Genomic DNA, 25,206 nt, shown 5'->3' with positions numbered 1-25,206 from the left:
TTAGCTAGTAGTAATGTACTGTGCATGTGTGTAGAAAGTGTGTTCCAAAATTGCGTGTTTTATTTACAGAAAATTTATTTTCATAAATTAAATGAATTTGGAAATTAAAGTTTTTTTTTGGTAAATTCATCTTGCCTAAATGATTTTGGAAAATTAATTAAACGTGTTCAATTAAATGACTGAACAGTGACCCATTAACTCCATCACACCGCTTTATTAATTATAAAAGCATCTTTCACCCACTACTTTCACCTCACTGTCAAATCAATTTAACCCTCCTTCAGTAAAAAAAACCATCAAAGCTCAAAACCACCTTCAAAAACCATGGTTATCATTGCTGAAATCATTTCCTCAGAGAACTCCCACAATTCAGAAAGAACCATCCAAGAAGAAACCTCTCCTCTAGCCATGGTAAACTACAAAGCTTCTCCAACAACCATCAAAGAATCTGAAAATCCTAAACCTTCGATGTCTGATCCTAAACCCTCAATACCAAACCCTAAACTCGATGATGAAGCTGAAAGCAAGAATGAACAAGTGGAAGCCTCTATTTTCGAGAGAATTAAATATTGGAAGGAAAAGAGATTAAGAGGAAAGACCTTCGAAGAGAAGATGCTAGAGGTTGATGAGTGTGCCAGAGGAGTTAAGTCAGGCGATGAAGAAGACGAAGAAGTAGAAGAGGTTGGAGACGAACAAAATGAATCAGAGGGTAGAGAGGAGGTTGAGGAAGATGATGATGGAGAACAATCGGAATTCAGCGCTGATGCTAAAAGGTATGTTGTTGGTCACATACTCGATTTAGCTTGGTGCAAGAAGACTAGGTTTTTAGAATTTCTTGATTTGATTAAATTTCAAGGGTGGGAGTATTTGTTAACAACTGCTTCAAATAATGTCATGTATCCTGCTGCAATGACGGAATTCTGTTCTAAATTTCAAGTAAAACAAGGAAAAATTTCTAGTTTGGTTAACAAAAAGAAAATTGAGTTTAATGTTGCAAAATTGAGCAAAATTTTAAAAGTACCAAATGCTGGGTACGAGATGTATTTAAAGGGAAAGGGAACTGTGAAAGTAGGGAATTATTTAGGGGGTGATATTGTTTAATCCCTAGGAGGAAAAAGGGGGAAGAATATTATGAGCCACAATGATCTAAGCCCATTGAACAAGTTGTTGTTCAACTTGGTTCGAAAAACAATCTTGCCTAGAACTCAAATGAAGGGTGAAGCCTGTTTGATGGATATGGCTATTATCTTATGCCTTTCTCAGAAAATTAAAGTGAACTTTCCTTCACTAATGTATCAACACCTAGCTCACTGTGTTCCAGGAAAGAACAAAGTAGGCTATGGAGCTGTCATGTCTACCGTTTTTAAATCACTAGGAGTAAAATTTAATGGAGTCTATGAGGGTCTGGAGGAGAAACCTGAAAATGTGATAAATGGTGAGACATTACAGGGCATCAGTCTAGAGGTAGTGAATGGGAAGGTGAGGAAAGTAGAAGAGAAAAAGAGTACAAGAGGAAAAAGAAAAGGGAAAGAAGTTCCAGAGCAGCCTGTGAGGAAAAACAGGAGATTGTCTGCTAGTTCTGTTCCTAAGACAAGTATGAATGAGCCTCTGGAACTTGATGCTGAAGATGATAAGGTTCTAGCTAGGCAAGTTGCAGAGTTGACTGATCGGGTTGAAGTTGCTGAGAAGCAGCTCAAGGGAGCCTTGGGAGAGATCAAAGCTGTAACTGGAAAAATGCAGCATGCAGTTGGAGAAAATTGTGTAGAAATTTGAGAATAATCTCAGGTCTTTGGAGGAAGAGTTCCAGATGGTTATCAACCGTATGAAAGAGAAGTTGGAAGCTTCTGCACAACAAGCCAAGGAGGACAACAAGAGAGTTCTAGAGCTCCTTCAGACCTGATTAACCTACAATCTTAGCCTAGCCTATCTTAGCCTTTTGTTAGCCTTTCTTTATTTCAGTCATGAACAATTTCAATTTAAGTTTTTAAATGCTTGAACAATTTATTTTAGTTTGTAAAAATTTTGTTCAGCAGGATGTTTATTTTTGGTTTTTAATGAATGCCTTTTGTAACAACTAATATTTTTGGTTCAGCAGGAAAGTGGAACTAATTTAAGGGAAGTTAGCAGCACTGCCTTCAGTTTCCCACACTCGATGAATTGCTTGTGGGGCTGTGGCTAGATGCTCAATAACTTGAAAAACAGGACTTTTTTTATAATACCAAAAGGGGGAAAAGAAGAAGCAAACTTGGAGGCTAAATTTGTTCTGGGTTCCAGTTGAGAAAGTATCAGAAATTTCTCTGATATGATGCTGTAGTAGTTTAGTTTATTTCTGTTTTGTTTGCTTTGTTTATTTTTGTTTTTATTTTATTTTAGTGTGTGTTTACTTTCTGTCAATAAACCAAAAACACAAAAATACGACCTTCTATTTTGTTTAACTTGTTTCTAGAGTTTGCTTAAGTTTGTCATCATCAAAAAGGGGGAAATTTTTGAAGCATAAAGGTTTTGATGATGAGGAACTTAAACTAAAGCAAACTCAACTAATAAAGGTTTTCAAGTGTGTGATTAGTTTGGGTGAAGTTGATCTTGGTGATGGAAGAAGTAACTGGAACTAAGAAGACATGAAGAGATCTTTATTGAAGAGTTAAACAAATTAGAAGAAGAGTTCTCTATCAAGAACTAAGTTCCCAAACCGGAAACGTTCCCTAATAGGAACCTTGAAGACAACAAGCTTAAGTTCTTTGGTGGAACTTAATAAGCTTGGAGCCCAAGTAACCTACCTGATCAAAAGTTCGGCGCAGCAATAATATTTAGTTAAGGTTTTTATCTTATAAATTATTATTAATATGTTAACTAGGTTAATGCACGAAATTTATTAGAAGTGTGACAAGTTTGCTTGGTAAATAAAATAATATGGAAAATTATAAAAGATAGATTTTAGGAAAAGATTTTCTAAAAAATTTTCTTTAAATCAGTTTGTTAAAAAGATAAATCTTTTTAACAAATTTCTTTTTAATCTTATTTTCCGGAAAAGATTTTATTCCACTTGATTTACATAAAATCGTGTTTAAGGATAAGTTAAGTTAACTAATTTATCTTTTAGAAAACCTACTTTCTATACGAGTAATACTTGTATAAATAGTAGAGAGCAAAATGGTTTTAGGTTTTTGTGAGTTTATGCGTGGAGAAATCACAGTGCTATAATTGAGTAAGTTTACCAAGCTTCTAACTTTTCATATTAGTTTCGGATTTCGTGCATTGCTTACCTATCATACTAGGAGTTATACATTTGTATTGGTCGGGTTATTAGGGTGAGTTTATAGTTTGCTTTACATACAGTTTGTGTAAGCTTCTAGGTGAAGCTGTGTGTTTTGTACTTAGGTGGTACAAGTATTTTGTACTTTGGCAGTACGTGTAGTACTTTGGTGGTACGAGTGAATCTAAGTGTGGTGCTTAGATTGGGTAGGATAGGGTCCTATCAAGTAGGAAGTCCAGTGAGGAACTTGTGAAATAAAGGTCCGTGTCTAATAGGTTGTAACTTGGTGTTTGCCCTATTATAGTGAAGTTTGTGTGTTTGAAATCCCTAAGGTAGGGTCGAGGTTTTACTTCTAGTTGGGCCCTGGAAGGTTTCCTCGTAAAATCTATGTTTTCTTGCAAGTTCCTATAAAGTAGTCAATAGGAACTCAATACAATTCACCCCCCCTCTTGTATTAATCATCTAAACTAACACTTATCCACACGCTTCTTCCCAAAATGGCAAAGCTGAACGTATGATTCGCACGCTTAATAATATTAAGCGTACAATTCTCTTTCATGCATCTCTCCCCCTCGTATTGGTTTTATGCTCTTGAAACGACCACTTATCTTCTAAATATTTTGCCAACCAAAACTCTTAAAAACAATAATCCTGCTCTTGCCTTGTTTGGAAAAACTCCTTCGTATGATCACATCCGTGTCTTTGGTTGTCTTTGTTTTCCTAATTTGTCTGCCACGGCTCCACATAAATTAGCTCCTCGATCAACACCATGTGTGTTCTTAGGTTATCCTATTGAACATAGAGAGTATAGGTGTCATGATCTCACCACAAATAAAATCATCATCTCGCGCCATGTTAATTTTGATGAAACCATCTTCCCCTTTCGGAATTTAGCTCAATTCCATAGCAATGACTATGATTTTTTGGTGGATGATTCTCCATCACCTGATTTGTTGCATCCCCATTTACATAGCCCACAATAAGCAGGCCCAAATCCCTCTCCACCTCATCACCGTGGCTCACAAACCACAGCCAAAAACCACGACCCACCCTCTCCTTCATCTCCAAACTGTGGCTCACAAACATCACCTCACAATCGAGGCCCAACTCCAACCTCAGTCAGCCCACTGCCGAATACACATCCCCCATCACATCAGTCCACAATGCAACTTGGCTACGGAAGCCCATCTTCTGCCGCGACAAGCCCGTAAACACTACTGTACAGCCCACATGCGACCAGCAGCCCAGTTTCCCCTACTCCAGATTATACCCCGCCACCCTTGCGTGGTGTACCGCCCATACAACCCACTCGGCCACCACCCCCCTCTCCCCGAGTCACCCGTAGTCAACGGGGAATTTTTAAGCCCAACCCAATATATTGTAACCTCACCGTTCAACCTTCGGGTTCCCATCTTCATAAATCACCCCTTCCAAAGTCCTATAAACAAGCTTTACACGACCATAATTGGAATGCGGCGATGAATGATGAATATAGTGCTTTAATTAAAACAGGGACATGAGAATTGGTACCTAGGCCTGCAGGGGTGAATATTGTTAATTGTATGTGACTCTTTAAGCATAAATACAAGTCTAATGGTGACCTTGAAAGGCACAAAGCTCGTCTTGTATGCAATGGCAGGTCGCAAGAAAATTAGTGTGGATTGTGATGAGACTTTCAGTCTGGTAGTTAAACGGGCCACTATTCGTAATTTTCTAAGCTTAGCTCTGGCTAAAAAGTGGTCGATAAATCAATTAGATGTCAAAAATGTCTTTTTATATGGTGACTTATAGGAAACTGTTTATATGCATCAACCTCCGGGTTTTCTAGATCAGAGAGCGCCCTCTCATGTCTGTCGACTTCGCAAGGCTCTCTATGGTTTGAAGCAAGCTTCCAGAGCTTTGCAAATTTTCTCATCAAGTTGGGTTTTGTCGTTGCTAAGAGTGACACCTCTCTCTTTACTTTCCGGCAGGGTGATGATATGGCATATTTTCTTCTATATGTTGATGATATTATATTAGCTACCTCATCTGACAGGTTGCGTGCAGGGATCATATCTCAGTTACAAACTTAATTTCCTATGACTGATTTGGGTCCTCTGAGTTATTTTTTAGGGATTGCGGTGACTTGCACTCCCTCTTATTTGCTACTTTCACAGTAAAGTATGCACAGTAGATTTTCGAGAGTGCAGGTATGGGCTCATGTAAACCTGCAGCTACTCCAGTTGACACTAAGTCGAAGCTTAGTGCAGATGCAGGACCACCGTTTTGGGATCCTACTTTGTATCACAGTTTAGCAGGTGCTCTTCTGTATCTCACTTTCACTAGGTCAGATATTGCTTATGCGGTACAGCAGGTGTGTCTTTTTACGCATGATCCCCGGGAACCTTACTATGAGGCATTGAAACGCATTATTCATTATGTTCAAGGCACCATTGATCACGGCTTATATTTATATCCGATTGTTTCTCATCGACTTATTACTTACAATGACGCTGACTAGGGAGGTTGTCCGATACTCGACGTTCCACACCGGGCTATTGTTGTCTCCTTGGGGACAACCTTGTGTCCTGGTCATCTAAGCGTTAGCATACCTTGTCTAATTTATTTCAGAAGCAGAGTATGGAGGCGTCGCAAATGTTGTCTCGGAGACATGTTGGCTTCGTAATATTTTACTTGAGTTACATTGTCCTCTACGGCAGGCTACTATTGTTTGTTGTGATAATGTCAGAGCAATCTACCTCTTTGGCAACCCGGTACAACACCAATGCACCAAACATGTGGTGATGGATATACGTTTTGTTTGAGAAAAGGTTGCTTTGGGACAAGTTCGGGTTTTGCATGTTCCTTCTAGATATTAGTTTGCAAACATTTTCACTGAAGGCCTACCACGAGATTTATTTCTAGAATTTAGGTCTAGTCTTAGCGTACGCCCTCCTCCCGCTACGATTGCGGGTGGGGATATATATTATAGGATTATTATAATATTTGTCGCAGATCTAGGATATATTTGTATATATTTGTGATATAGTTTGTATTCTTATCGTACTAGGTTTCCTAACAGAATTAGGACTAGTATTGTAACACTATATATATTATTCAGTGGTACACACTCAAATATAAGGAGTTTTCCCGAAATCTAACAAAAACAAAATCATAAGAAGTTAAAAAAATATACAAAAGAAATAAAGTACAATAAACATTATGATATACCATAAGATCAATAATACTTTTTGATAATATTCTAAGTAGTATTTTATATTATTACGTAATATTTCTTTTTCTTTAGCGCTATATGTTTTAGGTATCAATCCCTAAGTATAAAGCTAAAACTTCTCTCCGAAATATAGTAACAAACTTCATTCAAAAAAAAAGTAACAAGTTTTTTTGGCGGGAAATTTTTATATGAGATGATGCCACACGTGTACTTTAGGGCTAACAACGGGGATTACTTTAGTACATAAGTATAGATATTGATAACTTTGAAAAAAGGGGTAAAAGAAAATAATTGTTGATAAAATTTTCAAACTCGCGCCCCTTTTTTTTATCAACCTTTTTCTTACACAAACTCACTGTGCTAGGTCTTTTAAAAAAAACAACTCAGTCTATAGAGTACTAGGTAATTATTGGTATTTAAAAAAAAAAAATCAAGGATATCATACTTTAAAGCTACCATTATCACAAAACTGGATAAAGTTTTCTTTTTTAATAAAATTAAAATAGATGTTTTTGAAAATTAATATGATAACACCAGTTGTACGACATGAATTAATAGTTATCATAATAAAACAATTTAATAGTTAATAAAAACCAGTGTTAATACTCATTTTCTTGAAGATTTTTTGTTAGGTTTGGCTTACCTTAAAGAATTGAGATCACGTGAGAACCAATGTGTATAATAGAATCTTAGCCTTTAATCACGCTATATCCGATGGCTCACATCTCACCCGCATTCATTAATGGCATTTTTGTAATTTCGCGAATTTTTAAACTTTTTCCCAATTTTTTTAACTTTTAAGGCAATTTCATTTACTTTATGACTGATTTCATTTACTTTTACTAGCTTTTCATTTAATATTTAGAAATGCAACTGGAAATCACTTCGTAATGTTGAAATATTACGAAAATGCCATTAATGACATGGAAATCATGTTGACCGTCCGATTAACATGATCTAAGGGCCTAGATTAGTTCCTAGTTCTTATTATAGCCTTGGTTATCATTATAACTTGGTGTGTGTGTGTGTGTGTGTGTGTGTGTGTGTGTGTGTGTGTGTGTGTGTGTGTAAATATATATATATATATATATATATATATATATATGTATATATATATATATATATATAACTTGGTGTTTCGGGGTTTTTTGTGATCTCCTCGGATACTGGTCGCGCTCTTCAGGAAACGAGACACGGACACCTGCAAAATGAACGAATATTCCTTTACCGGAATATTCGCCTCCGACGATCAAGTTAGAGATTGGGAAACGAAAAGTTTAGAGAGAGAAAGTAGAGAGAAGTTGGAGCTCTTAATGCTCTTTTTTAGGTTATGTCACTATCCACCCCTCCCATCATAAATGATTGGGGTATTTATAGGGAAGGGAGTGTGTGCCCCTTTAGGGTTTGTACCCTAATATTCTGTGACATGATTGGCTGCCCAATCAGAGAGTGCCACGTGTCGCATGGGGGCGCCGCTTTGCGGCTTTCAATGAATTTCCTTGGGATTTGGGCCTTGATGTAATAAAGACCCTTTCTCTTGCTGATTTCAGGTGCTCTTTGGGACATCTAACACGCGTCATCTTCCCATAGGGACACGCGTCGCCCTTTGACTGGGCCACGTGTCACTATGGTATTGGACCATGTTTTTTGGGGTTATTTTTACCCTAAATATTTTCCCCTCAGAGGGGGTGGCTCGTACACTTACATGCCACCTCCTCTGATCCTCTACTCGTCTTAATGCATCCGAGTATGCGGTGATTTGATCTTGTATGTGGGGGCGGACAGATCATGTCCGCCAATTGAAAGGGCGAACTCTTTTTAGACCAAAAGTCATGTCTTGTCTGCGTGGAATTTCTCCTAGACTGATAAGGTCCAGAAATTAGGCGTCCGGATCTTGCCACCTAGGATTTTTGAAGAAGGTGCGGACGTGTATACACCCATTTTTTTTCCCCAAAACCAAACCCGGTGATGAGTACCTTTCACGTCGAATTGTAATCGAATGAAGTGAAAGTGTGGAAAGTCTAGTGTTGCGGATAGTTTTAATTTCTTTTCTCTTCTCTCTATTTTTGAAAACCTATTTTATAAAAACATCTAATCCAGTTTGGTTGGTCCATTATATGGGTCCAATAGTAGTGTAGTTGGATAGGGTTTGAAAATAACTTTCCAACGATATATTATAAGCCCAATTCCGATGAATATTGAGGAAGTTATGGCCAAATTACTAAACCGGGCCCGGTTTGAGCCTTATATACGGCCTAATGATCTAGGGGAGGGCCTAATATAGATTTATCATTCCTAATGCAATTAGGAATGGTTTTTGTCTTCTAGATTCTTCTAGAAGATTCTTTTCATTCCTAATTCAATTAGCATTGATAAATTGACTTTTGTTGACTTTTGAGAGTTTTAACCAAAATAAAAGAATGTTTTGAGGAAAATACAATTTTATCCTCCTGTACGATTAAATTCTATATGATTTTAGAAAACGCGTCAAAAGGGGAATTAGCGCCTAACGCCAGACATTAGCGCCTGGCGCTAATTGCCAGCGTTGGTGCTAATCAAGTTCTATTTGCGTCAGAACTCTGATTTGTTTTTTTTATCTTTTTGGCAGATTTTCTCTATAAATAGCCTTCTAAAAACTCCGTTTTCATTCATCTACAATCTACAACCTCCAATCTACAATCATCTATTTTCTTTCTAAGATAAAGCTTCTCTCTCTCTCTTCTCTAAACCTGCCTTTTCTTACAAAATTCCGCATTCGCAAGCACTAGATACACCTAGCCAAATTCGAAGTTGCCTTCGCCCTAGACGTGAAAGGTTTTTTTTCTGAGGGTTTGGTCCCAAATCTCTCTTTCAATTATTTAATTTGATTGTTTTACTTTATTATTTTCCTTGAATTTACTAACATGTGTATTTTGTTATTAGAAAGAGGTACGAGGCATCCAAGTATGTGCTTTAATGGTTTTTATTGTTATTATGTAGAGTTCATGCTTAGGTTGTTATTATGATTCCTAATGTTATGTTAGGGCATTTTGATCTTCCTAGTATCATGTCTAGGGTAACTTTAATATCAAATATGACAATAATGATTCCTGCGATGCTTCTTATTTTCTTTCTAATATCCATGTTAGTATCATGTTAGGGCTAAAGCTTTGATTTTTATTGTTTAGTTACATGCTAGGGTTTGTTATTAATCTTGTTAGTATCATGCCTAGTATCTTGCTGTTATTATGCTTTAACATGATTATTTTAATTATAATTTGTTATTATAATTATTAATTATGATTATTATTAGGTTGCTTGATATATATTTTTATTGCTTGATCACGCCTTTTATGCATTTTTAAAGGGAATTCGTACTTGTAATCACGCTTAATAAGATAATTAATAATCTTGTTTAGGGTTAATATGATTATAATTCAAGTGATCGCCAATAATAGATTTATTTGTGCATTAATATTCTACCAACATAGATAAACAGGTTTAGGGTTAATCTTATTGATTGTATGTTAGTCAGAAAGCGCACATGAATACGATCAGAATAAAGTAGAGGTCTATTATTATGGCAGGTTTAATCTCTTTTAGGTTGGATTTGTACCTTCATCCCCGAACTACCAGTCATGGTTCCAGACCTATTTGAGTTAACGATCGTTTGGATCGTTAAGGGGTGTAACCTTCACCTCGTGAACGGTTTACATGTTCCTAAAACTTGTTGGCGACTCTTTTGCTCTATCTTCTTTCCCTTTGGATGCCACCGTACTTTAGTGTATAATCACAGTGGGGTTCAAGCTATGGGTAATACTTGAAATATTCCCTACAATTTTTGGCGACTCCACTGGGGAAGATTTCTATTTTAATTCCTGAATTTATTTCGGCAATGATTTAGAATGAGTGGATGAGACTCGAAAAGTTCTAAGTATTTCATGTGCGTAATTTTGATTAACATTATTGTCATATGCATAAAAAAGATCTCATTGGAAAGACCATCCGTAATGAGTTAAAACATAGGATTTTTACACGTAGGAAATTTGAGGAATATCTTTCACAACTAGGATCGAAATTATGCTGCGCAAAACTGGAAAATTTTATCGAGCACATAAAGCTGATGAGACATGTAGGAACTAGCGTCATCGAACAAAGACTAGTGCCAACATTTTGGCGTTAAGCTGTCGCCAGGCGCTAAATCCAAAAGGTGGCGCTGGACTCTGTTTGCTTGCGCCAAGTTCTTCCAATACCGAGCCAAAAATATGTCTAATTTCGACCAGTTTTTAGCATTGTTTGCTCGATCCTACTTCCTGATTGAGTTTTTCTCAATTTTCTGAAACCCATATGTGTTCTACATATGGACATAACCCTCTGGGAATTCATGCTCCATCTACCCGATTGAACGCTCTGAGCAACAAAGGGTACATCCGAGAATGTTGAATTCACCAAACCATGGAAGCGAGTTTTTCTAAAATCGCGGTGTCCCATCCACTCGCGCCAACCCTTCACGGTTAGGCTTCCGCGCAGTGCATCCAGACAATTAACCATGGACCCTCTATTGACTAACCCATATCCCGAACTTTAGAGAATTAGAGCCATGGTTAGGTTGCAAACTCATTGCATCATATTGTGCCTACTTGACTAATTGCGCATTATTGTTTGTGCATTCTCTATGTATTTTTTCTAACCGTTTGTTCGACTTGTGTTAAGACAAAATAAACTGCTTAATGGCTAAAAGGACTTTGCTTGATTAATTAATTAATTTTGGTAATTAGAGTCTAATAATTTAATCAGAGTTGACTTAGTACGACTTAGGGCATACCCTGTAGAGTAATAATACCAAAAGCAGTTCCAGATAAACGTTCCAACATTGGCGCCAAGATTTGGACTGCAAGGCCACTCTGTGAGTGTAGCGCCTGGCGATAGCTCAGTCGTTTTGGCGACAGTTCGGTATATTGCTCGAGTCATCACTTTGTGTCTAATTAAATAGTTTTCTAATTAATTCTATAATTTTTATTAATAATACTTCCTCGTTAAGTCTTCGCTTGAGTCTAGTCCCATAGTTTAGCCACATGGTCATGACAAGAGTCTTAACATGTCACCTACACTCACTAGTCTTAGCACACACTTTGAGTATATGTCACCATGACCATGTCTTACATTCATGTATGAGTCAGCTTTTTTCGTAGTTCGAGTTGGGGGTACATTCTATTCCTAATTTTCCACATCTCTCCATCTACAGGCTTCCTCCATATCACCACCCTCATTTTTCTACCTTATTCTATCCATTGCATGTTGAATAGAGTTTGAGTCAAATAATTAACAGTCGATATCCCTAATTTCCCATTCCACAGTACTTAGTCAAGGAGAGAAGGGCGATTAATCAAGGACAACACCTTTATTCAAGTTCAACTTTTTGATAAACCGATTCGTCAAAAGAGGAAAGCTAAAAAGATAATGGAAACTCAAGAAGAAGTCAACGAACTTAAGAATCAATTGACTACCGTGACTAAGGCATTGAAGGTTTTAATCCTCAAAATCAATGACCCTACGAAGCAACAGCAGATGGACCTCATTCAAGAAAGTTTGAGCAAGTTGTCTAGTGATTACAAGTTTCAAGGCATTAGTTCACAAGGGGTCTTGGTGGACAAAGAACTTCTTCCGCATAAGTTCAATGCCAACGACATCCAAAAATTCAAGGCAATAGATAATCCTTACCTTCACTTAAGAGCCTTTGAAACTATGATGAACATTAAGGGGATTGATAAGAAAGTCTTTCATTCCTTGTTTTCCTTATCTCTTGAAACCGTTTGTCAACAATGGTTCTTCTCCCTGGACAAAGAGAAAACCTCTACCTGGGAATCGATGGTAAACGCTTTCATTGATAGGTATAAATGCAATATCCAAGTTGAAACAGATTATAGACAACTTGAAATGCTAAGACAAAAAGAGAATGAAGGCTTTACTTCTTTCTTCAATAAGTGGAGGGAAACTTCCGCTAAGATGATTGAGGTACCCACCGAAAAAGAGTCTGTGAGGATGTTTATCAAGAATCTCCAAGAAAAGTATTCAAAGCACTTAAAATATCAAGAAAACTTGAATACTTTCAGAGCCGTCTATGACATAGGTATCGAGATCGAAGATGACCTCGCAAAGCAAAAAGCTACTAACAATAGTAACCACGGTGGCTGGAAAGGAAAAAAGAACGACAATCCTTCTTCTTCCGAAAACGCCCACTCTGGTAACAATGTTAGTACCTTTGATCTCAGTGAAGTTTTAGCCATGGATAACCAAGGATCTAAGAAACAACTAAGGACTGACTTCACCCCCATTGGGAAGAGCTACGATATTGCCTTTGATCGACTCCATGCAAAGGGACTCATTAGTCATTACTCCCATTGGACCTATTCAAGATCCCGCACCTGAAAAGAGATTGCCTATTTGGAATCCAGATGAACACTGCAAGTACCATCAAGGTAGGGGTTATGCTACTGAGAGCTATTGGAAGCTAAAGGAGGCTACCCAAAATTTGATTGATAATAACAAGCTTCCCATGCCTCCAGCTAACAAGAAGAGCGAGTGATGATAAAGCAAACAACACCAGACAAGAGGCGAGCTTCAACGACAAGATTTCGTGGCCTCTTTTTCTATTTCCTTTTTTTATTTACCCTTTCCCCACTAAATTCTAGCATAGGCACCTCTTTATTTCCCTTAGATTAATTTTGTAGATTCTTTCTTTTTTTCCTTTTAATAAAATGAGCATTTATTTTCTTGCATATGATCATTTCATTACATCGCATTAAAAATAAAAAAAATAAAAAAAAATCTATGCCAAATTAAGTACAAGGTATATCGATGATTAGAGGCACCTCTTGTAGCCATATCATACCTTTCGCCCTTTAAAATATACAATTCTTTTTTGATACACAACTTTGAGCCTCGTTTAACGATAGACCATTCATTTTTCAACCCATATCTACCTAACTTTGGGATGGAATGGTGTGCAACTTATGCAAGTTTCAATTTAAAAAAAATCTTGAGTGATTTCAAAAATAAAAAGCAATAGAAATAAAATTAAAAAAATAAACAAAAGTGTATAAAAGGGCAAGTGTTCCAATGTCTTTGATATGAACATGTCTCGGATTGCGTTTCTTATCGAGTGCTCGGTACCGTGCCTGAGAAACATGAATGCCAAGTGAGTGATAGACCGCATGATCGGGATCGCCCACACTTATTAAAATAAAATCAATGCTAAAGCAAAATAAAGTGATAAAAAAGAGTAGAAACTCAAGCGTAAAAAAATACAAAGATTCAAAAGCGAGGTTGCACACCTTGGGGGCTTATCGAGGGTCTTGAGCCTTTATCCCCTTCTTCTTCAAGCCATTAGCCTAACCACGTTACAACCCTTAAAAAGACCTTTTTGAGGTATACATACACTTGTGCGAGGTTCGGCTAGAGCTACGTTCGGCCTGATTCCTAACGGATACGTAGGCAACCTCACATCGAGGTGCGGCCGTAATAAACATGCATTCATATTCACATTCATACACTTACACTATGATCATATCTAGGAATTTCCAATGCTCATCCCTTTTAATTTAGAGCTAGATTTGGGGGCTTGATCGCTACATCATTAGCCTACCCAGCCTAAGAGTCACCATCATTTGACTCTTCTAAAAATAAATATTTTCCACAAACTTAGCTCTTGCAGCCTAACCTTGGTGTCACTATCACACACATCACATATACATGACCAAATAGTCCTTACCTTAGAAACCCTTTGTCATGAAATCTTAACACAACGTTGAAGAATTCCTTGTCAAATCAACATCACTCATCAATCATAATTGTCATTCCATCACGAAGTACGAAGTACTTAGCCTCTGTGCCTAAGTTACCCAAATACTTTCATCATTGAGTCAATTAAGATAGCCTTGAGAGATAGTATCAAACAACATTTGACTAAGCTCAACATGCATTCGAAACTTCGATTCTTTTTTCGCGTCTTTCGTTTTCGGGAGAAAGTCAGTACCCTCCACAAAAATGACGGAAATTTTTGCTTTTTTGCATTTTCGAGTCGCATGATCACATTACAATGCACACACGAGTCATGTACACATTGAGTCATGTCGTGTCATATCACCTTGATTTTATTCTAACACATGTGTCAAACACTTTGAGTCGAGTCAACCTCGAGTCAATCACAACGAGTCAAGTTTATACCTTGAGTCACGTCAAGTCAATGAGTTGAGTCAAGACTAAGTCTTAGTTCAACCCTAAATAAAGACAAGCAAAGTCTTATAGTCAAAGATATAAATGCAGGTGCATCCCAACAAACGAGGACATTCCCGGATTTTTTTTCTAAAAAAACCGCGAATATGACCATAGGAGATTCCTCCAAGATAGGAGGAGTTACATTGATCGATAAATTAGAGATGAAGAGCTTTAATTTACAAAGGACTAGAGCGGATTTGGTTGAAAGGAAACGACCAAGATCGAAGTTTGGAGCGAAACCGAGCAACAGCGGCAGCAAAAGCAGAATAGGGAAGACCCGACGCCAGCGCCAAACAAACACATCTAGCGTCTGGCAATAGATTTTAGCGCCTGGCGCTAGATCCCAACGTCTGGCGACAGAGCAAAATCGCGGCGCCAGAGATATTACAGCATCGACACAGCTCGAAGCCTCTCAGAATGGTTATTTCGACTTCATACAACAATTTTGGGGTTTTTTGGTACGCCAGTTAGCCCCTATAAGCTATTTGACATGATTGAGTAGTCAATTTGATTACGATCGCAAATAAGTGATCGACCTAACGAAAGATCGTCTCACTTAGATTAAAGCGCCTAAACATTGGCTCATCGCAAAGGCACCGACATACTGGTTCAGAAGCACCGACGTAATGGTTCACAGCACCGACATACAGGTTCACAATTCAAAGTACCAACATACTAGTTTACAAGCAGCAGAAGCGCCGACGCACTGGCTAAAGCAAAGTTCAAGCGAGTTTTAAGGATCGACAAGAGTTGGTCTTCGGTAGTTTTCTTCGAAATATTATCGCAACAACTGAGGATGACTTCAAGAGAGGTTATTTTTAGACATCATTCGCTAAGATTGTGGAAGTTGACACCAAGATTTGAGAAGATAGCACGAGATGGGCAGTCTTCGACGACATTTGCTTAGATTGTGGAGGTTGTCACCGAGATTTGAGAAGATAGCACGAGTTGGGTGGTCTTCGACAGAATTCGCTAAGATTGTGGAGGTTGTCAACGAGATTTGAGAAGATAGCACGAGATGGGCAGTCTTCGACAGCATTCGCTAAGATTGTGGAGGTTGTCACCAAGATTTGAGAAGGACAGTTTGTGATGAGGCGGTCTTCGACGACTTTTGCTATGATTAAAAGGGTTGTCACTATGATTCGGAAAGAGGCTCGAGATGTAGCAGCATTGATCGACGGCGTTCCCTAGATTGCGGAAGATCTTCAAAACTAACAGCAAGATGGCGTTCCTTAGATTGTAGAAAGTTGTTAAAACAGCAATGCAACATCAACAAATCGGTTAATTCCAGAGACGTGTGCTCGGCGGTGAAAGATACGCGTTTCTTAACTCTCTTATCTATTTAACTAACGCTAGTTTGCAGGTATCGGTGTTACAAGAATGATTTATGATCGCAGAACGTTCTGAATCATTCTTTGTCCCTATCGATACTTTGACTTTTGTTTTCGAAACTTGTGTTTCTCCAAACTCAGTCAAAGTGGGGGCTTCTGTAGACACCCATTTGTGTCTCCCCAAAAACAAACCCAGTGATGAGTACCTTTCACGTTGAATCGTAATCGTATGAAGTAAAAGTGTGGAAAGTCTAGGGTTGCGGATAATTTTAATTTCTTTTCTCATCTCTCTGTTTTTGAAAACCTATTTTAAAAAAACAGCCAATCCAGTTTGGTTGGTCCATGATATGTGTCCAATAGTAGTGTAGTTGTATAGGTTTTGAAAAGAGCTTTCCAACGATATATTATAAGCCCAATTCCGATGAATATTGAGGAAGTTATGGCCAAATTACTAAACTGGGCCCGGTTTGAGCCTTATATACGACCCATTGATCTAGGGGAGGGCCTAATATGGATTTATCATTTCTAATGCAATTAGGAATGGTTTTAGTCTTCTAAATTCTTCTAGAAGATTCTTTTCATTCCTAATTCAATTAGCATTGATAAATTGACTTTTGTTGACTTTTGGGAGTTTTAATCAGAATAAAAGAATGTTTTGAGGAAAATACAATTTTATCCTCCTATACAATTAAATTCTATCTGATTTTATAAAACGCGTCAAAAACGGGATTAGTGCCTAATGCCAGACATTTGCGCCTGGCGCTAATTGCCAGCGTCGACGCTAATCAAGTTCTATTTGCGTCAGAACTCTGATTTGTTTTTTTATCTTTTTGGCTGATTTTCTCTATAAATAGCCGTCTAAAAACTTTGTTTTCATTCATCTACAATCTACAACTTCCAATCTACAGTCATCAATTTTCTTTCTAAGCTAAAGCTTCTCTCTCTCTCTTCTCTAAACCTGCCCTTTCTTACAACATTCCGCATTCACAAGCATTAGATACACCTAGCCAAATTCGAAGTTGCCTTCGCCCTAGACGTGAAAGGTTTTAATTTCTGAGGGTTTGGTCCCAAATCTCTCTTTCAATTATTTAATTTAATTGTTTTATTTTATTATTTTCCTTGAGGTTACTAACGTGTGTATTTTGTTATTAAAAAGAGGTACGAGGCATCAACATAAGTGCTTTAATGGTTTTTATTGTTATTATGTAGAAATCATGCTTAAGTTATTATTATGATTCCTAATGTTATGTTAGGGCGTTTTGATCTTCCTAGTATCATGTCTAGGGTAACTTTAATATCAAATAAGACAATTATGATTCCTACGATGCTTTTTATTTTCTTTCTAATATCCATGTTAGTATCATGTTAGGGCTAAAGCTTTGATTTTATTGTTTAGTGACATGCTAGGGTTTGTTATTAATCTTTTTAGTATCATGCCTAGGATCTTGCTATTATTATGCTTTAACATGATTATTTTAATTATAATTTGTTATTATAATTATTAATTATGTTTATTATTATGTTGCTTGATATATATTTTTATTGCTTGATCACACCTTTTATGCATGTTTAAAGTGAATTTGTACTTGTAATCACGATTAATAAGATAATTAATAATCTTTTTAGGGTTAATATGATTATTATTCAAGTGATCGCCAATAATAGATTTATTTGTGCATTAATATTCAACCAACATAGATAAACAGGTTTAGGGTTAATCCTATTGATTGTATGTTAGTCAGAAAGCGCACATGAATACGATTAGAAAAAATTAGAGGCCTATAATTAGGGCAGGTTCAATCTCTTTTAGGTTGGATTTGTACCTTCATCCCCGAACTACCATTCATGGTTCCAAATCTATTGGAGTTAATGATCTCTTGGATCGTTAAGGGGTGTAACCTTCACCTCGTGAACGGTTTACAAGTTCCTAAAACTTGTTGGCGACTCTTTTGCTCTATTTTCTTTCCCTTTGGACGCCACCGTACTTTTGTGTATGAGCAAATTGGGGTTCAAGCTAGGGGTAATGCTTGAAATATTCCCTACCAGACGATAGGTCTTTTGAGATAGAAACTTTAATTCTGTTAACTCAACCGTCTATTTGGACGCGTTGTTAGTCGTCCGTCTCTTTTTTCATCCAAATAGATTAATCCCCTGTAACGACTTTTTGAATTCTAGCTAGGTCAACTTTTTCAAAAAGTATCTGTTCAAACTCTTGGGCGGGAAAGATGGTTTTACCATTTTTCCCCCTTAAATTTGGCCTATATATATGAGGGGTTTGACTTCATTTTGGCACTTTACAATCTTGAGAATTCCAGAGGAAGTCAGAGCATTTCTAGAGAGAGAAAGTGATTTCTTCTGAATCTGATCTTCAAGAGCTCCGCCGCGTAGTTTGATTTTTCCGGACATTTTTTAGTTTTTCGGTCAATCTTCAAGACCTTCAAGAACTTGTCAAGTTTTTTACACGTACAGAGGTAGGTCTCTAGCTTTCTTTTCCTTTACTTGTATTTTTATTTATTTATTTATTTTTCTTTAAAAAATCTGGCTCTACACTCGGCTTCGTCCGTTTCTCCTCATGAGGCCGGCCATTTGCCTGGGACTGAGGAGTCTAGAGTGGACGAAGATGAGTTGTCTCCTTCATGGAGTGGGTCCATTTCTATTGCGTACCAACTCACCTCCACTTATTATTCTCTGTCCTTGCACTCGAACTTGGCAAGAACAATGCAGACGCATGATCGTCATGCGGCCAGAAATCCAGACGGCAGTCTGGAGAATCCTAGGGTCCCTTATGACCCAAATAGCACTGAGATTGAGACCGGGTCTACCACCCAGACAACCACCTCCACGCGCACTCATAATTCGGCCGTGGAGGTTACTTCTTCTTTCGAGGAACGCCAAAGAACTCAAGGCGTTCCTTCTATGGTGGCAACGTCCGGGCGAAATCCGGAACTAATGTTCCCCCATTATGCTAACTCGGTCATGGATGGGGCCGAGTTGATATTTCATGAAGGACCTCCTACCTCTTCTCGGGCGGACGCTGGTCCGTGCGTCCCATCTCTTTCTCAACCCCATCTCCAACATAGCCGGTCGGACAGACCAAGGACGGGCATCTCAATTAATGAACCGTCCGACCTGCCTCCTCGCAGTGCCCCTCATACAGGAAATCAGGCGGCCACTACCAAAGATAAGGGCAAAAGCCCGTTAATTCCTGAAGACTTTCCCTTAACCAAAGGCGGCCCAGCTCCGCCGATGCAGCAGATCTGGATAGAGTGCTTTCCTCTGAGTTTAGGAATGCTCCTCACCAAGAGAAAAAGGAAGAAGTTGAGAAGACGGCTGAGGGTGAGGCGGTGGCCTAGGAGGACATCGCCAACATTGATAACTTCAAAGATCTGTACGCCTGTACGGTGGGTAGCATGGCCTTAGGCTACCTAAATGATAAGTTTGAAACATACAAGGCATTCCTCCACCTTGGGGGAGGGATTTGAGATTCTGCCTCCGAGGAAGTCACATGTTGTGGCTGTCTGGGAGGAAGTGAGGCCGCGCCAAGGGCCTTCAGCGTCTATAGGGCAGCCTTGGACATTGGACTGCGCTTCCCTCTCCACCCTTTCGTCTGTACTATTTTGGAAGAGTATGACATCACCCTCTTCAAACTGATGCCGAACAGCTGGTTGAACATATTTGGGTACTTGGTGACGTGCATCTGCAAGGGCTTTAAGCCGGACTTTGCGGTCTTCTGTGAGATATACTCGATGACCAAGCTAGACTCAAACACGGACGGCTGGTTCATTTTGAGCTCCAATAGAGACTACATGGTAGTGGTTGACCGCGTCTCCAAATGGCGGTGATAGGAAGCACCGATTCTACCGCATCAAAACTAAGGACGTCGAGTTCAATTTGCGGATGAATCGGTTTAACGCCGAGCCAATTCTGCTTGGACGCGGGGATCAAAAGCCTGATTGTAGGGAATATTTCAAGCGTTACCCCTAGCTTGAACCCCACAGTGATCATACACTAAAGTACGGTGGCGTCCACAAGGAAAGAAGATAGAGCAAAACAGTCGCAAACAAGTTTTAGGAACTTGTAAACTGTTCACAGGGTGAAGGTTACACCCCTTAACGATCCAGGAGATCGTCAACTCCAATAGGTCTGGAACCATGACTGGTAGTTCGGGGATGAAGGTACAAATCCAACCTAAAATAGATTACACCTGCTTTAATAATAGGCCTCTACTTTATTCTGATCATATTCATGTGCGCTTTCTGACTAACATGCAATCAATAGGATTACCCTAAACCTGTTTATCTATGTTGATTGAATATTAATGCACAAATAAATCTATTATAGGCGATCACTTGAATTATAATCACATTAACCCTAAACAACATTATCAATTATCTTATTAAGCGTGATTACAAGTACAAATTCCCTTTAAACATGCATAAAAGGTGTGATCAAGCAATAACAATAAATATAAAGCAACATAATAATAATAATCATAATAATAATTATCATAATATTCATGTTAAAGCATAATATTAATAGCAAGATCCTAGGCATGATACTAACAAGATTAATAAATAGCCCTAGCATGTTACTAAGAAATAAAAATTAAATCTTCAACCCTAACATGATACTAACATGAATAAATATTAGGAAGAACATAGGAAGCATCACACTTTTAATCATACTTGATATTAAAGTTACCCTAGACATGATACTAGGAAGATCAAAACGCCCTAACATAACGTTAGGAATCATAACAACAACCTAAGAATGATTTCTACATCATAATGACATCAATAAAAACCATTAAAGCACTTACTTGGATGCCTTGTACCTCTTTCTAATAACAAAATACACACGTTTGTAACTTCAAGGAAAATAATAATTAAAACAATTAAATTAAATAATTGAAAGAGAGATTTGGGACCAGACCCTCAGAAATTAAAACCTTTCACGTCTAGGGCGAAGGCAACTTCGAATAATGCTAGGTGTCTCTAGGTCTTGTGAATGCGGAATTTTGTAAGAAAAAAGTAGGTTTAGAAAATAGAGATAAGCTTTAGCTTAGAGAGAAAGTTGATGATTGTAGATTGGAGGTTGTAGATGAATAATTGATGAATGAAAACGGAGTTTTTAGAAGGCTATTTATAGAGAAAATCAGCGAAAAAGATAGAAAAACAGATAAAAGTTCTAACGTGAATAAAACTTGATTAGCGCCGACGCTGACAATTAGCGCCAGGCGCTAACGCTAACGCTAGGCACTAATGTCTGGCGTTAGGCGCTACTCCCGTTTTTGACACGTTTTCTAAAATCTGATAGAATTTAACCGTGTAGAAGATAAAATCATATTTTCCTCAAAAACACTCTTTTATTCTGATTAAAACTTTAAAAAGTCAACAAAAATCAATTTATCAATGCTAATTGAATTAGGAATGAAAAGAATCTTCTAGAAGATTCTAGAAGACTAAAACCTTTCCTAATTGCATTAGGAATGATAAATCCATATTAGGCCCTCCTCTAGATCATTGGGCCGCATATAAGGCTCAAACCGGGCCCAGTTTAGTAATTTGGCCATAACTTCCTCAATATTCATCGGAATTGGGCTTATAATATAACGTTGGAAAGCTCTTTTCAAGCCCTATCCAACTACACTACTATTGGAACCATATCATGGACCAACCAAACTTGATTGGCTGTTTTCCTAAAATAGGTTTTCAAAAACAGAGAGAAGAGAAAAGATACTCATCACCGGGTTTGGTTTTGGGGAGCCACAACACTAGACTTTCCACACTTTCGCTTCATTCGATTATGATTCGACGTGAAAGGTACTCATCACCGGGTTTGGTTTTGGGGAGACACATTTGGGTGCCTACACTGATAAACCACCCGTTCACCCCAGCCAAGAGCATCAGCTTGACTATTTCAAAGTCAAAAGGTTGAAGAGGGAAGACAAAACTAAGAGTGTTTCGAGTAACTGGGTCCCTCTATCTAGTTAGCTTCGGGACCCTACGTTCATGTCGGCCTACGGCCTGTACAAAACCTTTCCCCAAGGTGGACGCTTGGACATATATATTTTTTGTACGTACATAGTTTTTCTAATTGAAAATTTTTCTAACACTTCTTCTCTTCTTTTTCTTTTACAGCTAAGGCGTTCAGGATGCTGGATTCGGAACAAAAGGGGGAGGTGAACATGTTGGACATCAACTTGGCTCGCTACAAAGCTCGTCAAAAGTTGTACGAGCAAACTAAGGAGGTAAAAACATCTCTTTCTTCCTTCATGTCTCATTTTCGTCCGTGTTACAGTATTGGGAGGAACATACTTTCTGACATCACGCGGACGTATCTTTTCGTCCCTGTTGGTATGTTGAGAAGGCCCTCCTTTCTGAATTCTCACGGACGTAATTTTGCGTCTGTGTTGGCATGATGGAAGGGACCTCCATCCCAGCTCCACACGGACACTGATGTATTGCTCTGCTTATATTTCGCTAACTTTTGCATGCTCGTTTCAACTGTCAACTCCAACCCCAAGGGCAAAACGAAAGCATTCGTCCTCGGCTGCAAAAAGTGACAAGGACGGGAAGGTGTCCAAGCAAAGAAAGACGGTCGCATCTAAGACCACTTCCACTAGCGCGGCCAAGACTACGCCGCAGACTGCTTCTAAGCAGTCCAAAAGAAGAACAACCCCGGGTGGGTGATAGCAGGGCCTCAAAGTCCGTGGATCCGGCCGCTACGCCGGTCCATGATAAGTCCGAGAAATTAGACAATAGGGGTAAGTCGACCCCGACAAAACTGACCGGGCCAAAAGTGACTCCACCCGTCCAAAGAGTCCAAAAATCTGATTGGCTTGAGGCCTCTCAGTCGGCCGACGACCAGCCTGGCCACACGGGTGAGGAAGGTGATGAGCATGCGCCGCCTCCTTCATTCACCTTCACCCCTCTATCTCCTCCGAGTTTCTCAGACGGTTAGTCTAAATAACCTTTTGCATAAAATTTCACTTTGCACACAAGTCTTTTTACTCAATCTAACACCTTTGCGCCCGTGTGCAGACATTACAGAGGAGCTGAATATGAAGCTTCCCGACCAAACTCTTACTGGGGCGGACAGAAAGACCATGAGGGAAGCCATGGCCAGGGCCGTCCTCGCTGAGCAGCGAGACAAGCTACGGGAAATTCATGATGGCTTCCTCGGCCCGATGATTAACTGCAGTGCTGAGGTAGTTTTTTGAACTTTCACACTTGGTTAATTTTTCATTCTCATTTAGCTAACTCATTTTCACTTGTACGCAGCTCTTCCTGCGGCGGACCTCCTTCCTTGAATAGAAGGGTAAGGAAAACGAGAAGCTGAAGCATGCATGGGATCAGGTTCAAAATCCTGGGATGCCGTTACTGGGAAACGACCGTCCAGCGTCGGTACTTTGAGACCCAGATCAACGTACTGTCCGACAAGGCAGCGCGGCAAGCTGAAGATCTGGTGAAATTGGGCCAGGCTCTTGAACAAGAGTTCGTGGCCAGGGACGCCATGAGACAAGAGAGAGATCAGGCTGTCCTAGACGGCTAGCGCTGGAAGGAAGGGTTCGAGGCCTCTGAAAAACTTAACAGCGATCTGTCCTTAGCCGAAAAGAATTCGAAGGAGGCCTTGGATGAGGCGGACGGTCTCCGGGCTGAGGTGGAAACTTTAAAGAAGTCCGTTGAGGACTTAACCCAAAGGCTGGAAGCACCTCGACCCCCTAACGCAGACGAAATCATCCACATCGAGCAGAATGCTGAGGACAGGTTGAAGAGCCACTTTTTTGAGGCGTTCGAGCTCATGGTGGACGAGGGTGAGGCAACGTTTTATCAAGAACGCTTCACCAAACGCCGACTACCTCAGAAGATGAGGAGAATGAAGAGGTGGTGGACGGAGCTGAAGACGAGGAGGAAAGCAAAGAAACGCCTACTGATGATGCGTCCCTTCCTGCCTCCAAAGAGCCTCTCCAAGGCTAAGACCTAGCTACCTAGAGCCTAGGCCGCGCCTTGATTTCAACTTTTCATTTTTCTGCCCTTGTTAAACAATTTTTTATTTAATTTAAATGCCGCCTTTTCGAGCGGTTTTTGTAACATATTTTGCCGCCCTTTGAGCGGTTTTTTAATTAATGCTGATTTTTCCGCCTTTTGAGCAGTGTTTATATATGTTTCATACTTAGAAAATTCTTGCAATTTTTCATATTTTATTGCTTTATTGCTTCCATACGAGCCTAGGGGTATGCCCCTTTATTTGGCGTTCGCCTAATCCATACTCTGATTGGTTTGATTAACTTGGTAGTATTTATGCCTGAGAGGGTATGACTACTAGCAAGTTAATCAAATCATAGTAATGATTGCCCTTGGACTAGGTGATACGCCGAATCAACAGATTATGCGACCGTTTAATTGGCTTTGTGTGAGTCGCCCGTTGAAACTATCGCTCGGACATACTCAAGAAATTTCAAGTATTATCTCAACTTAAGATTTCTAAGTTTGGTTGGGCTGGGATGCCTAGGTGTTCCCTTGCCCATTAAAGGGGGTAATTGCGTTGGGCTAATTTGGGATACCTTACCTTTACCGTCTGTCCAATTGAGGGACAGACGTATATCTGTGACTTAAAGTCAGTCAGTTTTTCTCTCTCTCTTTTTTTTTTTGGATTGCCTTAGCGACCGGGTTGCTATGTTGCAAGCAGTCTCGTAAACTTCTTACTTCAACAATCTTGTTTAGCCTTTATAGGCCGGGTTTCTATGTTGCAAGCAACCTAGTAACGGGTTTCACTCGGCATTTCAGCTTAAACTATGAAAGTGCAAATAAGCATAAGCAAAATAAGATAACAATGTTTGACTTTCATTAATATGTCAAAATTACATTGTTGTGGTTGTACGGCTCTAATTATATTGCTCAGTTGACAGACCTAGCTGTATATTTAGCTTTTTGGCTAAGTACTAAGAAAAGACTTAAACATAATATTTCTTCAGATTATCAGTGTTCCACGTTCGTGGGATCTGGCGGCCATCTATGGCATCAAGACGATACGTGCCATCTCTGACTTCTTCCTGATTCGGTACGGCCCTTCCTAGTTTGGGGTTAACTTGCCATCCTCATTGGCTCGGCCAACAGCTTCAATTTTTCTGAGTACAAGATCCCCTATCT

At 39.0% G+C, this 25,206-nt stretch overlaps 1 protein-coding gene across 1 annotated transcript; it reads left to right on the top strand.

Annotated features, from left to right (window-relative positions):
- Positions 1-5,444: 5,444 nt before the first annotated feature.
- Positions 5,445-5,753, top strand: LOC110728277 (uncharacterized mitochondrial protein AtMg00810-like). Its single transcript, XM_021907952.1, has one exon. The coding sequence runs from the start codon at positions 5,445-5,447 to the stop codon at positions 5,751-5,753; it is 309 nt and encodes a 102-aa protein (XP_021763644.1).
- Positions 5,754-25,206: the final 19,453 nt, after the last annotated feature.

Source organism: Chenopodium quinoa, unplaced genomic scaffold, assembly GCF_001683475.1.
Source record: "Chenopodium quinoa cultivar QQ74 unplaced genomic scaffold, ASM168347v1, whole genome shotgun sequence".
In the NCBI taxonomy this organism is placed as follows: domain Eukaryota; kingdom Viridiplantae; phylum Streptophyta; class Magnoliopsida; order Caryophyllales; family Amaranthaceae; genus Chenopodium; species Chenopodium quinoa.
This window is presented reverse-complemented; position numbering and strand designations above follow the sequence as displayed.

What these genes read in the sequence shown, in the direction of transcription:
- LOC110728277 (XM_021907952.1), top strand. Translation starts at nt 5,445, where the DNA reads ATGGGCTCATGTAAACCTGCAGCTACTCCAGTTGACACTAAGTCGAAG.